We start from the raw sequence: 17,006 nt of genomic DNA, 5'->3' as shown, positions 1-17,006 counted from the left end.
ATGGATGATTTCGGAGTTTATGCGGTTTTCGGAGTAAACGGGCCGCCTCAGAAGCTGCTGAGGTAACGCAGGCTTTCGACTCGCACATAATGTCATGTATTTGTTTTTCGTTTGTACCCGTGAGACGCTCATATGTGTCTTTAAATAGCTCAGTCGCCTTCAGCTAAAATTGCTGGGCTCAACAGCTCTGTCGCTACACTTTTATTGCTCCTCATTGGCGCCTCTTTGAATTAGACCTGTTTACACACAGTCGCTTAACTTCTCTTTCTTTAAAACAGTAAATACTTTTCGCCTCTCGTTTTTCTGCATGTAAATCGAGCAGTGTGCCTTTATTTGCTTGTTTCTTCGTTTGTTTTGCCGTGTCAGCGCTGAAGGCTCTAGCAGGGTCCGTGTTGCAGTTCCACCAAGCGTCCGCCAGGTGGTGCTGTTTAGCAGCGGCCGGTGGGGGGAGCGGATCTGCGTCAACGCAGAGCTCAGCGATTCTGATCGGATGCCCATCACTATTGGAAAACTGACTCCTTATAATAAGTAGGTTCGCCCTATTTATCCGTTTTGTTATTTTTTGTAATGCACTCTAACAGCCTTTCTGTGAATGATGCATATTTCACCTTCAGATGTTTGTCATGGGAGCAGTGGGAAGAGGAGACCTGGATAGACAGTGTGACACTGAACGTCTCTCTGGAGGGAGGAAACCTGGTAAATACTAAGGAAATCTAAAGAGCTTATGAAAACATTAGGATTTTCTTAAGTTAAAACTTTAAGATATGGACAGATGTCACAGGTTAATGTATATAATCTCCCTTTTTTTTCTTTAGTCAACAGAACCAGAAGTCATCATGGCCGTGAAGGAATACACTCCAAAGGTAATCTGATAAGGATGTACTGTGTCTTATAATATCACAAAGAAATGTTGCTGCTGTCGGTGAAAGCAGATAGCGATAATGACATTATTTCAATTGTGCTGCATCTCAGGACACGGCTGCTCCACCCGCAGCCCGAGAGCTCCACGGCAAGAGGAAAAGAGAGCAAACTGCAGAAGAAGAAGAAGGCAATGACTGGACAAAGAGAAGAGAAGAAGAAGAGAACACGTGTCCAAATGCAACTACTGAGAAGACCACACCTGTGCGCAAGGTCAGAGGTCAAGCCAAAGGCAGCCAAAAGCTGTTTGCAAGTGGTGCCGAAACCACCAAGCTGAAGGGAGCAGGTGGAAAAGGTGTTTTTTTTTTTGTTTTTTTTTTTCGTTGTGTTTTAAAAAAAAAAAAAAAAAAAAATTTCTTTAGGTGCTATTTCTTCTATCAAACCTGCTTTCTCTCTGTCCTCACTACACAGCAGCAGAGATGCAGGGGACTGTGGGAAGAACGCCTCCTCAGAGTGCAGTCCGGACGAAGAGTAGGCAGGCCAAGGCTCCCACACACACTGGTACTGTTTCTTTTCTTCTTCCTTTTTCTGTCATATTTATTTCCTCTTCTGTCCCAGCAGCTGACACAGCCCATCCCGCATTCACGCATCGATGTTTTCCATTCACTGCTCACTTGCAGGAAAGTAACATAAACCTGGGCGTGTGACTCACGCGGGGCTCGGCTCCCTCCGACTGTTTGATTTTTAGATTGCGCTGTTGGCATTGTATCGGTATTCCTGCAAGTCAAACAAATGAATCACTTGGAAGAGCATTTGGGGAATTATTAATCTAGACAGCGTTTCTCACTTTATTATCAGCATGTTGAAGCGCTGCTGTGTTTCATCAGCCAGAAATTCGAATTTGGCCTCTCTAAGGTGGCCATCAAACCAAGAGGTCAAACCAGGCCTTCCCAGTAAAGCAGTGAGCGAGTTTGCATTCAAGAGGCAATGTTGGGAGCATGTGACCAATCGCACCTCGTATGCAGCTATAGTCGAATATGTGAATGTGGCTTGTAGTGTAAAGTGCTGGTGTCAGACTGTGTGTGAGCACATAAACAACAAATATGAGACCTGTTTGCAATTACAAACAAGGCTCTGCAGTTTTAGGGCTATGTTGCCATATGTCTGTAGAATAATGAGACTGTCTGCTGCTTAATGAGAACTGCTTGCAGCTGGCATCACAAATGGGGGAATATAGCAGGGCCGTCAAACATGCGGCCAGGGGACGAGAGCAAGCTCTCTGCACGGCTATGCAAAGTGTAATAAATTGCAGTCAAGTCATTTTTTATGTCACCATTACTGTGTGGCCATACAATGTCACTATTACTACACAAACTTGAAATGAGAGCTGCATCCACACAGGAAATGATTCGTATGTCACTTTAAAGCTGAAGCCAGTTTCAGGGTCAAGTTGTCTAGGTAAACATCTAATGTAGTCATAAGCCAGTCAACAGTCTCCTGTGCTCTCATTGGTAGTTGAGAAAAGTTTATTTGTTATCTGTGAGTCGCTCAACTTGTTATCGCTGCTGGCTTTTTCACCTCCAGCTGCTTAAAGTCATTGAATATCACTTTCTGTGGTGTCTGGTTGTCACGTCACTGCCAGTGTGGACACAGTTTTAGGGCTTTTGTTGTTTGTTTTTTTTTCACCTTAAAAATACAGGTTTAACTGGTCGAGCTCACTTGAGAACTCAGTCAGTTTGACCCTGACTCTACAAAACTTGCACATGGAGGTCCAGAGCAGGTTATTTCTACAAATCAGGTTACTATGGAGATGTAATCCAGTAATGTAACACTAAAGTGAAGTCACTAAGCCCCAAATCCTGCTTGTAGTACACAGGATTCATATGATAAACATCCAAGCGCTGGAATGGGGAATACAGTTGAATTAGCTGACTTTGACATGGTTGTTGGTGACAGGCAGGCTGCTGGGAGTGTTTCAGAAACATGATCTGAGTGATGATCATGTCTGGCTACTCCCAACAGAACATGACATGTCGTGTTTTCTTGCAGCTCCGTTGGCCAGCCCGTCAGGTCGCTGGGGTCAGACGTTATGTCCCATCGATGCTCAAACAGCAATTCTGATTGGAGGCCAGGGAGCCAGGATGCAGTTCTGCAAAGATCCCATGTGGAAGCTCTGCACAGGTCAGTCAGTTCAACAGCATTTTAGACTCTCGTTGATACTACAGCTCAGGTGAGAGCCGTGTTTAAGGGGACGTTCTGTGTGCAACAGAGGACGTGTCCTGGGTGGCCGCGGAGACTCTGGCTGAGGGTCCGACTCCTGAGGCCAGGATCGGCCACACAGCCATCTACGACCCCGACTCAAGAAGGATCTTTGTGTTCGGGGGCTCTAAAAACAAGAAGTGGTTCAATGACGTGCACATCCTGGACACGCAGAGCTGGAAGTGGACCATGGTAGAGGTGCGTGGTGATCTGTGTCCACACGCTGTGCTCGCTTTATTTCTGTTTTTGTTTTTAAATGACTTCCTCCTGCTCTTCTTCTTCAGGCTCAGGGTAAGGTTCCTCCCCTGGCCTACCACAGCTGCAGTATGTTTCAGGGTGAGCTGTTCGTGCTGGGAGGGGTGTTTCCTCGGCCCAACCCAGAGCCCGATGGCTGTAGCGACTCTCTGTATATCTTCGACCCCCGCCTCTCCATCTGGTACCAGCCCATCGTCACCGGAGACAAACCCTCCCCCCGCTCAGGGTAACACGGCTCAGTCCAAAGCTTTATTTAACGCACACTTTCTAACTTTTTTCTTTTTAAATATAATTGCTCCATATTTTTAACCTCCTCTTTGTTGTTTTTGTCTTGCAGTCATTCTGCATGTGTGATGCAGGAGAGGAAGATCTATGTGTTTGGTGGCTGGGACACTCCTGTATGCTACAATGACATGTACATGTTGGACCTTGGTGAGCAACACACACACACAAAGTATCTAAATCAGGGGAAACGTGCAACTACACATCCATGCTTGCATTATTAAAATGCAACGTGTTTATGTCTTAGGTCTGATGGAGTTTTCTGCAGTCAAAACAACTGGGAATCCCCCCTCTCCTCGAAGGTATCGCACATAACACTTCAAAATATTATGTGAGCGTGTGAGACGTCAGAGCTGAGTTCAGTGTGACGATGGATCTGATCGTGTTACGCGTGCTTTGATGAACAGCTGATGGGCATCCTCTGGGGATACTTTCTTTATGTGTCTTAAGGAGCAGGCAGCTGCGCTTTATTATCCGCTGCAGAGCCATTTGGGTACTGTGTCAGGATGCTGTGAGGACATTTTCAGTTGTGCAGAGGTAGAAAGACACCAGGTTTTGAGGCTGATTTAATTTCCTCAGTTCTCAGAAAACAGACTTTTTTTCCCCCTAAATGAGGCAGTGCCTTCTGTGTGTCCATGGAAATCTTCTTTGATCCCAGAAACCCAAAACTAAAGACTCTTCACGTCCTCTCCATTTATGTTCAGTGACAGATGGTCATTCTGATTTCTCCTGAAACTAATGAACAGCTCTTTGTGTCTCCTCCAGTGATCATTCCTGTCTTCTTTTTGTGTTGTCTGCAAACTTAATGGTGCCATTTGTGTTGTGAGATGGTATCAAGGGCTCAAAACAGCCTGTGGTGCTCCTTTGGAGAGGATGGAGGGGTGGTAGGGGACCCATCCTGATCAACTTTGGCCAGGTTCTCAAGAAAGCTAGAGTCAGTGGGCAGATGGTGGTACAGTATAGTGTGGTGTGGAGGACACTGGAAATGGCAACATCTGTTGGCTTATTGGTTCTGTATAAATCCTGATGTGGGTCCAGAGTAGGTGGGAGTGTGCTTGATGTTTTTGAGGATCAGTCTCTTAGTGTTACAGCCTCTGGCCTGTAGTTACTGAGGCAATTTACTACAAACTGTCTGGAAACATGTGCTATAATGGATGTCTTTACCCAGGTGGGGACATCATGTACTGTGATGGGGAAAGACCGATGATGTTTGTGGGTAGCTCGGTTAATTCCACACTTTAGCCTCTGAGACCAGCTGCTTTTCTTTTATGTAGGCACAGCTGTATTATAAACATAACACAAGCAGTAACATTTAGGGACAAATGGGGGCTAAATGGAGACGTTTACGTTCCTCAAATTAAGGTTTAATACGATTTTAATAAGACAGGAGATTAAAATGAGAGCAGAGATTGTTACAATATCGTCTGCAGTCGTTTTAAGAACCTTTAAGCAACTTGAAGTTAAATGTGAACATTGTGTGCTCGTGTGTTTCAGCTGGCACGGCAGCGCTGTGCTGTCAGACACAAAGTTCCTGATCCACGGTGGTTACAACGGAAACAATGCCCTCAGTGACGCCTTCGTCTTTGATATAGGTGAGCAGAGGTTTGGTTTCTGAAAAGTAGCTTTTTTTGTTGTTGTTAATGACAGAGTCTGACTGATAGAGGATTTAAGATCAAGACAGAATTATTTTAGGGTTTTGGTAACGTAATTCCCAAACTAGGTAGGAGACACTGCTTATTCTACTGTTCCTGCACAATCCATACTGTAGGTCCGGTTGGTTCTGTGCCCAAAAAATATCTCCTTCACGTCCTTAATATTTAAAATAAAAGCCACAGACCTATAAGCAATAAATTAGCTTACATAAGTAACAATGTGTTAACCGCCACCTTCACCTGACTGTTGAGTTTATTCTGAACATAAAGTGTAAAAACGAGAATTAGCGGAAAAATACAAATTTCGTGCCTTTGTTTTGCGGTTTCAGACACCAACAGCTGGACAGAGGTGAGCGCGCCTGAGCTGTCTGTACCCAGGGCGGGGCACTCCATCATCACCATGGAGACGGCCGGTCACCGCTGCTTCTCGGAGGAAGATGAAGACGCGGATATGAACGGCGGCAGAACCCTGCTGGTGTTCGGAGGCGGCGACAACGAGGGCAACTTCTACTCCGACCTGACGACTGTCGCCGTGGAGGAGCTGCTCGGTGCTATTTAAAGAGAGAGCGAGTCAGAGGTGAATCCTCTCTGCCTCGCTGGATGTAAAGCTATTTTAACACCCTCACCCTTTGTTATTTATAATCCTGTGGGTTTTTATCCCTTTCTGTCTCCTTTCTTCTTTCGCTTTAAAAGGTTTCCCGGTTTTATTTGATACATCTGAGCAGGATTAAGAAAGATTTCTCTCATTATGGAGCTCCACTCATAAAAACAATATCTGCTTTAAAGGGCAAATTTGATGATGTAAATATGTTTGTTTTCCTCAGGTACTTTTTTTAAAATGTTGGTTTATATTGATTGTGTTTTTTAAAAACTGAGGCTAGTTCAGAATTTATTTATTTTTTCTTGCAGATATATGTAAGTGCATCAGAATTTTTTACAATGTTTATTCCTGCTTTTGTTTGTATTTGTCATCATCTTCAAACTATCAGCGGTGGGGAATTTTCCATTCATGTCACTGGGCTGTACCATTTTGCTTTTTAAAGGTAATTATTGTTTAACTATTGTATTTTCCCTTATTATATATATATATATATATATATTGTGCATATACTGGTTCAATGTATATACACTCAGCTTCAGATTTTGTTTTGTTTTTTTTACCTCTTGGATCAGTTTGATGTCAGAAAGAGCAGATATCCTTAATATGGTCATTATGGCAGAATGCCCCACCTACCTGCCGTGTAAAACTTCTTGCAGCCAGTGGAAGCTGGTTTAAAGGGAGTTATAATGGCTTGTATCAGACAGTATGAATTGATGGATGCACCTGACGCCCTACATAAAATAAACAAGGATTATTTTGAACTATGAATCATGCAAAGCTACTCTAGCAGAGTCCCAAGAATGAAAGTACGCAGCTGCATAATAACTGCTCAATATTAACATTATATCAAGTTAAACCCACTTGCATATTATTTTCTACATGGATAGTATGTAGAGTAGACTGTACAGTCTATGCATTACTGCATGGGAATACAAAATCAAACCAACATCAATTAAAAGAGGTTTGACAGCTTTAAACAGAAAAGGCCGTTCATGCTGCTGTGGTCACTTGACAGTAACGCAAGCTAACGTGAGACCTGCAGCGTGACACTGTTATCTTCAGAGAGCCAGAGCTAAATGGAGACTTTTTAATAAAAGATTAATGGAGCGTGGGAGGGATTAAGTTCATATCCGCTCGGTTCCTGATAACGGTGTCATGACTGTGGCTGTGTTTGAACTTTTTTCACTGGATTAAACAGACAGCCCCACGTTGGGTAACTTGAGATTAACAGAGGTCAGTAAATACACACTTAATTTAAAACAGAGATTCGTTCTCACAGCACTAAGAAAGAGTTTTAAGCGTGCGTCATCGTCATGGCCAACTGTTCTACGTACCTTAATACATAACCTGCAAAAGAAATGCGATCCACATCATCCCCAGCTGTAAATGTATTTACCGTAATGCAAAAGTTAGCAAACTTGCATGTTTATCTGATATGTGATGTATGGTGAACATGCCAGAGTCAGCTGATCCAGCCATAACGATAAGCTTTATCAAAAAGTACAGTTTGAAGCCTAATATTTAAAGTAGAGAGGCTGTCTGGATTCTGGTAGCTGAAGACTCCCTCTAATTCATGTTTTAGAAACTCTAGTCAGCCTGAATTCTCACAGTGAAGTGCTCTGTTTGTTTAACATGGTACTTTAGTCTTAACACCTCCAACTACCACATGCGACTTGAAAAACTAATATGCGAGTGATATCATCACAATTTCTAGTCCCTGTCGGGATTCTTGCTGCAGTGTTTTGGATCAACTGAAGGCTTTCCTGAGATCTTTTAGGGCAGAGGTGGGGAACTCCAGGCCTCAAGGACTGGTGTCCTGCGGGTTTTAGATATCGCCCTGGGTCAACACACCTGAATTAAACTATTAGTTCATTAACAGGCTTCTGGAGAACTTCAAGACATGTTGAGGATGTAATTTAGCCATTTAAATCAGCTGTGTCGGATCAAGGACACATCTAAAACCTGCAGGACACCGGCCCTTGAGGCCTGGAGTTCCCCACCCCTGTTTTAGAGAAACCTGATAAACAATTACATAAATTCAGCCTAGAAGTAACACGTTGAATAGCTTTTCAGCATCGTTGAGACAGGATGTTCTAGGACTGCTACATGTACATCAAACCTTTAGTTTAATGACCATCCAACTGAATATTTCAACAGTAAAATTCTGCTTTATTTTACATACAATTAAGACTTCAGTATGTTATAGATATCTTTGTCAAAGTGTCTCTTGGAAGGCGGCACATCTGCTGAGAGAGGCAGACATTTGCAATTTTTCTACCTTAAAAACTCAAAAACAAACTGGTCCCAATCAGTTGGAGGCCATCAAACTGCTTTCACCTACTCCATGGTATTTCCTGTGGCGATACAAAGGAAAGCCCGACTTCCTCAACATATTTTATTTTATACCTGTGGATATAAAACCGTCCTCACTTCATTATTTCACAGACTGTTGGAAAAAAAACAAAACGTGTTGCTATGCATCGTGCTTAATGGGCCACAAAACAAGTCTTTATTATGTTCATCATAACTAACGGTGATGTGCTTCAATCCGTTTATCTAATTACACGGTGTTGCACTTACTGTGATTATAGCACAGTGTGGATAAAAAGCCTGGTTTTTGGCTTTGGTTCTTTCCGTACTACTTTTGCCCACGCTGCGAGTCAGCAGCTTCTAAATTGCTAAGGTTAAGGGCAGGATTTTCACCCAGCGGACTGCTGAAGAAAGAATAATGGTTCTAAGGGAATCACTAATTTTATGTTTGTGTCCTCCACTCTTTTCCTGGCTTCCTTGGATTGCTCCATTTGTTTTATAGCCACCCCTGTGATACTTCATTTAATCTTCTACATGGTGGATAAGCAATATTACACTTTAATGGCCCAAAGCACTCCAGCATGCATACCTTTACACTCAATACAGGTGTTAATTAGAACTATTTGAAACATATGTGGGTGTTAATAATGCTTGAATTTGTCAGAGAACAGGAGATTATAAAGTATGACACAAAACTACAACATCAGTAGCTCCAAATACATGCATGTCATGCATGCAGTGACTTGAGCCATGGGTTATATAACAGTGTTGAAATATCAAAATTATAAAATAGTTAATAATTGCTTAAAATTTTGATTTTTCTCATGCTCCAGTGGATTTATAACTAAATAAGGGTGCTGCTTTAATCAGGTGCTGTAGTAGTAAAGATCTGTATTTTTCCACTGACTTACACACACACCCAGGCTGAGGTGGATTTCAGAGGGGAGTTGCTGAAAAGCACAACTGCTGGAAAAGCCTGACGATCACAGATCAAAGTGCTCATGGGTTTTTTTTGGGGTTTTTTTTTTTATCTGCTCTACTGGGAAAACTATTGACTGTATATCAAAAATAACTGTTACATATTACATCCTCAAAGCAACCACATACATTTGGCACATGGAAATAGTAATTGGAGACTCAAAGGCTGATATATTTTATTTAATGTTCCTCCAGTGACACTTAAAATATGCTTAGATTAGTGCAATTCAGTCTGCGACTCAGCCTCCTACACAGAGTGTTGTTTCTTCTCTACTGCAGCCAGAAAATGCGTTTCAGTGCAAATGGATGGATGGATGGATGTAATATAAGGAAGCCTCCTGCAGATGGCGACACTTCAGCACAGATTTGTCTGTAAGCAGCTTGTCTCCTGCTAAAATGGTCCATGTACAGTCTAAAAAAAGACTGTGGTGTCACTGAGTTTACATATTTACTGTTTTGCTATAGCTTTCTGACATTTCCCCCCCAAACTGGCATCCCTCTACTTTGATCCACCATGAAACTGGACATGATCCAGGTTTATGCACTGAGTGAAAGGTGCAGTGATTCTGCATTAACAAGGTTCATTATTAAATATATAGAGGGTAGATTGATATGCTAAAAGCAGGCGTGTGTGTTTCCTGGAACATACCCAGTGCACATACCCTGGAGTGCTCTCCCTCCATCATCAGGGGGGTGATTTTTTCCCCCCTTCGTTTATCGGGAAATCCTGCCAGTTGGATGCTCTCCCGGTCGTCCCCAACAACCTTTTCATACCCGTTCATATCCTGAATTCTTCTTTTTTATTTTGCACAACATCCTCACATTGTTCAAATGATGATTTTTTTTTGATATTGCACCTCTGCCGACCTCCCAGCTGACAGACTTGTGGCATCACTACTTCCAGTGGAAGTCATATTACCTTTGTCAGTCTATGGCTGTTGCTAAGTAACTTGAAAATGTCTGTACCTGCAGTCAGCATCTCACATTTTAAGATGGCATGAGTTTCTAGTTACATGTTATTTTTACAGCTGTGGCTGCCAAGAGGTACTGTTCTGTAATTGGCTTAAAAAAAAATCTGTCTTCAAATGGATTTGTATATCAACCAAAGTATTATTGTTTTAGTCCAAAATATCAAATCCTAGCCAATAGACTAGTTTTAGGCTTAAAGATCGAAGTGTTTATGTGCTCTCCATAAGTGTTGCACTGCACTGTAACAGTGTGCCTCACTAAATGAGCACTGGAATTCTTAGAGGTGTGATGGGAATAAGCTAAACGTGTGACAGATGAAAGGAAACAGGGATGTGACTCAGTGGTAAAAATATCTGGCAACTCTTGTATGTGTTGCCTGCAGAACTGGAGCTTCCAGGGATGAGCAGAAAGAGGCGTGTGTCCATAAGCCTGTTTACAGATGAAATGAATCTGTGCAGACATAATGAGGAAATACTAGTTACTCACTGAACGAAAGTCCAGCTTCTCTTTGGCTTTACTGAAAGGGTTCATGGGACTACGTGCATTCATGCTGTAGGCACTTCTCTGGGTTTTTTTTTTTTTTTTTGGTAATATCTGTAAAGATCAGAAACTTCCTCCAATCAGCACATTTATAAGTATTGAATATGACCATTAAATGCAGATTAGTGTAGTAAAAAAAGTGCAATCGCTCCCTCTGAAATGTAGTGGAGTACAGTCACATAAATCCGACATACTCGAGTAAAGCTTCTCATGTTTGTAAGATAGTAGACTTACTTGGGTGGGTTAAATTCCATCACAGCTGGAAGCAGAAACATGCACATTAACTTGTCAGGAGCGCTCTGTAAAAGACTTTGCCACAATATTAACAATGCAGGAGGCAAAGAGCCCGATAAAATATTCATCGGCATACTTAAATAAATCAATAAACCAAAAAAAAAGAGGAAATTAACTGAAAGACCGGTGAACTTTTGCACCCCGGAGGCTCCAAGTTTCTCTCTTCCATTATGTCTGGAGTTGAGCCTTCATTCTTGCCAGGTTGAGGAGAACAATTACAGTCTCCCGCACCTGCCATTTACCAGCATGGAGGAATTGCGGTCATTCAGCAGTAAAGGCTCGGAAAAAATCGAGTGAAGCCGAACTCAGAACTCCCTCCCTCCCCTTTCAAGTCGTGGTGCAAGCAAGCAGCCATGTTGCCGCGAGCTTGTTCCGGTATGAGGGCAGGATCGTGCGCATAGACTGCATTCGGGCGCAGCTCCTCGCTTTTCTCCCCCCTCCCCGTGACACGCACCTCCGAGCAAGAAAAGCCCACTTTGCTGATAATGGATTTTACAACTTGATGATTCCTCCTTCGGTCGGCTGGTGACTGGAATATTAGTCGGTGTACCGACAGGACGAACTGGTATATCGCCACACTGCAGTGCAGCACTGGTGAACGACCTTATTCCAATCACGCAACACAAGGAAGAGCGCCGGTGATTTCCGTGGATTTTGAGCTCTGTGGGTTGCTCTCTGGCAGTCACCGCCACTGCGGTCGCTGGGGAATAAGCTAACGAGCTAGCCTTACCTCAAAAAATCCTGAATTAGCTAGCTACATGGGCTAATGTCGACCAGTTAGCTAGCGGAACAAATTAATTTGTGATTCTCACCTGCCATGTGACCATTTCACAAGGTGCTGCTTTTATTTTTAGGATACCCTGGCCCCGGATAACTCACTGGGAATATTTGAATTTGCTTTGTGAGAGGTGGGAAGGTCGAGACCTCGCCGGGAAATAACTTTGGCCCGAAAGTTTGTAGACCTCGGAGCTGGTTTGAAGACCTAAAAGGAAACATCTCTGCCACAAAAGGAGAAAGACAAACGGCGACACTGCGCGATGAAAACGACGCCGTGTCAACATTTGCTGTAAATTTTGGCAAGCGGTCATTGGTTTCCCCAAACCTCAGTTGGCAACCTTACAAGTTAGCACGATAGCCACCTATCTGAACCTTGTCTTCTTTCAATACAACCATTGCCCAACTTTTTCTTCAGGCTAGCATAAGTAGCTAGCTGATCAAAACGTCACAGCAGCAGGTAGTTAGCTCGCGTCTTACATCCGTGCTATACCTCACTGTTCGCTATCGACGCAGATCAACTTGAACTGGGAACTGAATGCCTTCACACCCAGGCCGGAGCTGAAGAAAACATTAGTTTTTCCCATTTTCTGCTTGTTGACAAACATGAGACCTGCGGTTGCTGCTGCTAGCTAGTTTCGAGCTAGCTAGCTAACTCGGCTAGCCGCTGATGGTGGGATTCAACTTGTTGATTCACAGGCTGTCTGTCGCGCTGCTAGCTGGCTAGCACTGGACATCTGTTGGAGATTTTCCTCAGCTATCAACTACACAAGTTTTAAATGCTCAGCAGAGACTGACGAATCGTACTAGTTTCAAGGTTCCTTTTTCCATTTTTAATTTTTATTTTTTTGGCAACACAGACTCCTTCAAAAATGTCAACAAGGCCCCCACTGGTTCAAGTAATTGAAAATTCGGCCGGGCAGGTAAGATGTCCTTGTAAATGACTCTTAAAAATGTAATTATTTGTGATATTTGTCCACAAAATTACTTGAAGTTCTCATCTGCTGGGGAGAGAGGCCTTTGTTGGCCTTTTACAGGCTTTGGTTGTCTCTGGTTGCTTTTTTTCTCTCCTTCCTCTCCTGTGTCTCTGTTGTCTTTGCCACAGAGCAGTGATTCACCAGCTTGCCTACGCACTCACATTGGATTTCCCACTCCTTACAGGATAGCAGAGCAAATTTAGGTTTCTGTTTAGTCTGTGTTTAGACATGTCCTCCCACTTGACTTTTTGTCACTTTTGACCTTCTGCAATACAGGCAATCATAAAGCTGAAAGTCAGTTTTCAACACATTTCTTTATCACCAAGTTTGATGAAGACATGTAGATTTCTTTTTTATTTATTTATGCTAATTTGCAACTTACCTGTCCTTCTGGAAGAAAGTTGCTTGTTGCACTCTTTATTTGACAACCTTAAATGTGTCACAAAGCTATCAGACAGAAGAAGTGGCATTTAAATGGAAATGAGAATTTGTATTTCAAATGGGAACTTGCAAGGAGGTTTGCGCTTGGATATATCCTCAGTTTATTAACAATAAACCCTTGTAGATCATTGTTCAAGGGGAAAAAAGTAAAACTTGGATTGCAAGTAGGGCTATAGGGGGTGACTGAAGGCACTCAGGCTGTGCAAACAATAGGCATCTTCTGACCTAGTAAAAGCCTGCTAACCCCCATCCATATGTGAAAGAGCTCCAAAAAATCCCAATAAAAATTGAGATTCATCAGTTGCAGAGGCTGTGCAGATATGGTTTCCCGCTTCAAGAACCCTTTTTTGTCTATACATTTGATTAGTAGTTCTTTGAGGTATGTGCTCCAAATCCATACTAGATCGCTGGAAATAAGCTTCCATATCTGCAGCATCTGTCTTAATCTTGCAGACAGTTTTATCTTTCCATTATGAGAAAGCCGCATTTGCTCACATGAAAGCTATTATAGCTTCTAGTGAAGAGTGTGACTCGGGCAGTCCATGTTCAGCATCACGTGGTATTTGCCTCCTCATTAAAATCTCTGAATGTTTGATGGGGAAGGAAAATTGTCTAGGTATTGACAGTGTAGCCACTGGATGATGTCAGCAAGCGTTTGAAGCTAAACCCACTTTGCGGTGCTGTCCTACGAATGCATCTGTGGTGAGGATTTGCTTTTAGCAGCTGATCAGCAGTTTTGACGAGCGTGGGAACTTAACTAGAACTATTGTTTCCGACGTGCAAAGTATTTTTAATGAAACCTTTGTGAAAAATTAGATGCGTGGCTATGTAACACAAAAGAAACACAATAAGGGGAGTGCTACAGTGCACTCTGTCAAGCTAAACAGAAACGACGAAAACCCCAAACTTAAGTGTGAACTGCTGATGCATGGCCCTACCAAAATACAGAACTTATTTTATTAGCCAATAGGAGTGTGTCTTGGTAGTAAACACTGAAGGGTTCAAAGATATTTTTTTCTGTCTTTACTTCCCATAAAAGCAAAATGCTGACATAAGTTTACCAGTAGATACAACGCACGTGTACCGCTGCCTGTCGCCACTTCTGTTAAACCACTTTTTTTTCCCTTACACATGCAGTGCAGCTGGAAACAACTTCTATTTATTACCTGATGGACATATGTGCAAGAATGCAAATGTCTGATCAGACAAACTGTCTTTAACCTACCAGCTTCCTAATGAGTCCACATGATCAGTCAGATTTCACCCAAACAAAAACTTTTAGACTTTTTCACCTGTTTTCTGAGTTGTTGTTTAAAAACAGCATCAGGGTGTAAAGAAAAGTGGACATACGCTTATATTCATATGTAGGCAAATAAGTAGACACAGTGAGAATGAGACATGCGTACACAGCTACACCCTTATGGGAACAAAGGTCAGCAGTAAGGCAGTAGAGTCATCCACTGTAGCTGCCTTTCGCACACAGTACAAACAGACAGGGCATTTCCATCTCCAGTGGGATCTTAAAAGTTGACGTCATAGTGAAAGCTGGGCGCTTTTGGACATGTTGCTGTAAGAGAGACACGTATAAAGTCATGAGCAGAAGCTTCCTCACTGTGTTCAGTGTGACAGCTTCTGCACAGGACCTTGCCGAAAGAGAAGCGGTTGATTAAAATGTCAGACCTGGCTCCACTTTAGCCAGATCTAGAATGGACAATCAAACATTGCCCATTCTGATAGGCAAATACTTGAAGGCAGAATATGGAGCAGTGTTTAGTTTGTAGCACAGGACACACAAAGCAGGAAGGGAGATAAGTGCTCCTGTGATATCTTGTCAGGCTCATAAGAGTGTAAAACCTAACTGCGGTACCTTGGCGATTAATAACCCCTCAAACTGAACTTGTTGTCGGACGCTGTTTGTGCGGCCTTAACCTTATGTCGGTTTGAAATAATCCTGCTGTTGTTCTGAATGCGTCCATTCTCGTCCCACAGCATCCAGTGAGGATTTAGGGTTGGATTTGAGGGGTAAAAAAAGAGAAAAGTTTGGGGTCATGGCAAATTCTTAACTAGGTTTGTAGGCAAAAGGCCATGGATGAATACTCCCACACAAGTCCAGTCTGTCTTTAAAGGCCATGTATAGAAAGCCTTTGGTGTCAGGTCTCAAGATACGGGACAAAATGGCACCGGGCATGAGGACAGGCTAAGTGTTGACGAGTCTCTCTGTGCCCGTCAGAGATTTAAGTCTAGGTTCTGATCCTTTCAACCCACGAGCAGGTTATGATCCGCTTGTATCTGCTAAAGACGGCTTGATTGCAGTGGTTTGTTTTAATATTTTGAGGAACCCTAATTGGGAGCTGCTTTACTTGGCTTCAGAGTTTGCAAGCTTTTCTTTTTTTCCTTCTTTACACATGACTGCCAGCTAATCTGTGAGTTAATGGTTCTACAGGTCTGGGGGGATTGTGAAGTAAAGTTACTGACCAACACAGTTTTCCATTCAGTCATCATGAACAGTTGCTGCGCACATATAATTAGAGAGCTGTCAAATACAGAGAAGTGACTTATGACATCTTTCTGACGGTGTGAAATGGCAGATATGTTGAGTGGCTTTGATCGGACACGTTCTCACGTTGTGCAAGGGTTCAGGCCTGCTGTTAGTTTGAGGAACTTATTTGTGGTCCACATGAGTGTAACAACATTTCAGTGTTAAATAACAGGATAAATGCATGTTTACTACGTGTTAGGTTGTATTTTTGTGTTTAAACTACCTGGTGTTAAAATATTACATGAGTGCAGTTTGAAATAGGTTTTGGCACAGGTCATCTTGTTAACAAGTTTGCACAGTTTGTCCACTTCCCTAGACATGATCACTGAACTGTCTGATTTCCTGTTTTACAGTGCTCTCCCTCTATTCATTAAGCCACGTCTTCTGACCCACTAATATAGCTAGAAATACTGGTATGGCTCTTCAGGTCTGTCAGTTCATCCTTCTTTGTTTGGATGGTTGCACACTATGCCGGATCTTCCGCACATTATAGAGCCAAGCCATTAATTTGTCAAAGTTGAGACATTTCCTTATTGGGTCATTGGGAGAAAATGTAAAACTAACTGAACTAGATTTGGAAGTGGCGTTAGAGGTTTTGAGTTTTCATGAGGTTTATTTACACAAGTCTTTATTCCCAAAGGACTTGCAACAAGGAACAAGGAAATAAAACACAATAGGAGATAAAGCACTTGCCCACCTCCAGCCAGATGTATATAACAGTACATACAGATGTTACATCCTCACACACTCCTATTAAAATCATTATAAAATGTGTGGGGAGAATTTCCTCACCTTCAGATCAGACATAAACATGTTTTGTGTAGCTCACTGTGGTTGATATGAGGTGGTGGGCACGCACAATGGGATGGAACATAGTGATCTAGTTGTCTGTTTATTTGTTGTGTAACTCCACTTTTGCACTGGCTTTTTCCACTTTAGCTCCTGAAAGAATTTAAAATTGTTTTGTTTTTTTCAAGCAAAAACAAAGGAATAAACAACAAGATAAGCAAACAAATATCTATATTGCTCTGGGGCAGACAGATATTTTTACAGTACAGAATATCATCATCGGTATATCGGTTTCTTTTCTTGTCGTGTACACAGGACTATGGAAAATTTCAAACTTAAGGCATGTTCATATGCTTTATCTTAAACGGCTATTAATGACAAGTGCAGTTCGTAAGCCTTTTTATGAACCGTCATTTCTCCCGTCATACCTCCTTTGTCAAGTGTGTTTCAGTGCTGGGTTAATCATTGAGCATCCTTCTGACGCTTAG

General features: G+C 42.4%; 2 protein-coding genes across 4 annotated transcripts in view; both read left to right on the top strand.

Annotated features, from left to right (window-relative positions):
• krcp (kelch repeat-containing protein) lies at positions 1-5,865 on the top strand. Of its 3 annotated transcripts, none has more exons than XM_085351022.1 (13): positions 1-62; positions 367-528; positions 615-696; positions 816-863; positions 973-1,204; positions 1,330-1,419; positions 2,908-3,039; positions 3,128-3,315; positions 3,402-3,598; positions 3,710-3,804; positions 3,902-3,956; positions 5,149-5,246; positions 5,636-5,865. In XM_085351022.1, the coding sequence occupies exons 1-13, from the start codon at positions 1-3 to the stop codon at positions 5,863-5,865; spliced, it is 1,671 nt and encodes a 556-aa protein (XP_085207148.1). The 3 variants fall into 3 exon arrangements, with proteins under 3 accessions (XP_085207148.1, XP_085207147.1, XP_085207149.1); XM_085351021.1 differs by having other exon boundaries at positions 973-1,213; XM_085351023.1 differs by lacking the exon at positions 816-863 and having other exon boundaries at positions 973-1,215; positions 1,344-1,419.
• Positions 5,866-11,366: 5,501 nt separating this feature from the next.
• mark2b (MAP/microtubule affinity-regulating kinase 2b) overlaps positions 11,367-17,006 on the top strand; it is a 51,786-nt gene continuing 46,146 nt past the window's right edge. Inside the window, exon 1 of the mRNA XM_085349672.1 lies at positions 11,367-12,695. Coding sequence (XP_085205798.1) covers positions 12,645-12,695 — 51 coding nt within the window. The 5' untranslated portion in view covers positions 11,367-12,644. The remainder of the gene's footprint in view (positions 12,696-17,006) is intronic.

This window comes from Diplotaxodon limnothrissa, linkage group LG3 (genome assembly GCF_057381915.1).
Source record: "Diplotaxodon limnothrissa isolate DT_005_m linkage group LG3, D_limnothrissa_male_GT1.1, whole genome shotgun sequence".
NCBI lineage: Eukaryota > Metazoa > Chordata > Actinopteri > Cichliformes > Cichlidae > Diplotaxodon > Diplotaxodon limnothrissa.
Note: the sequence above shows the minus strand (reverse complement) of the source record. Positions and strands in the feature narration are given on the sequence as shown.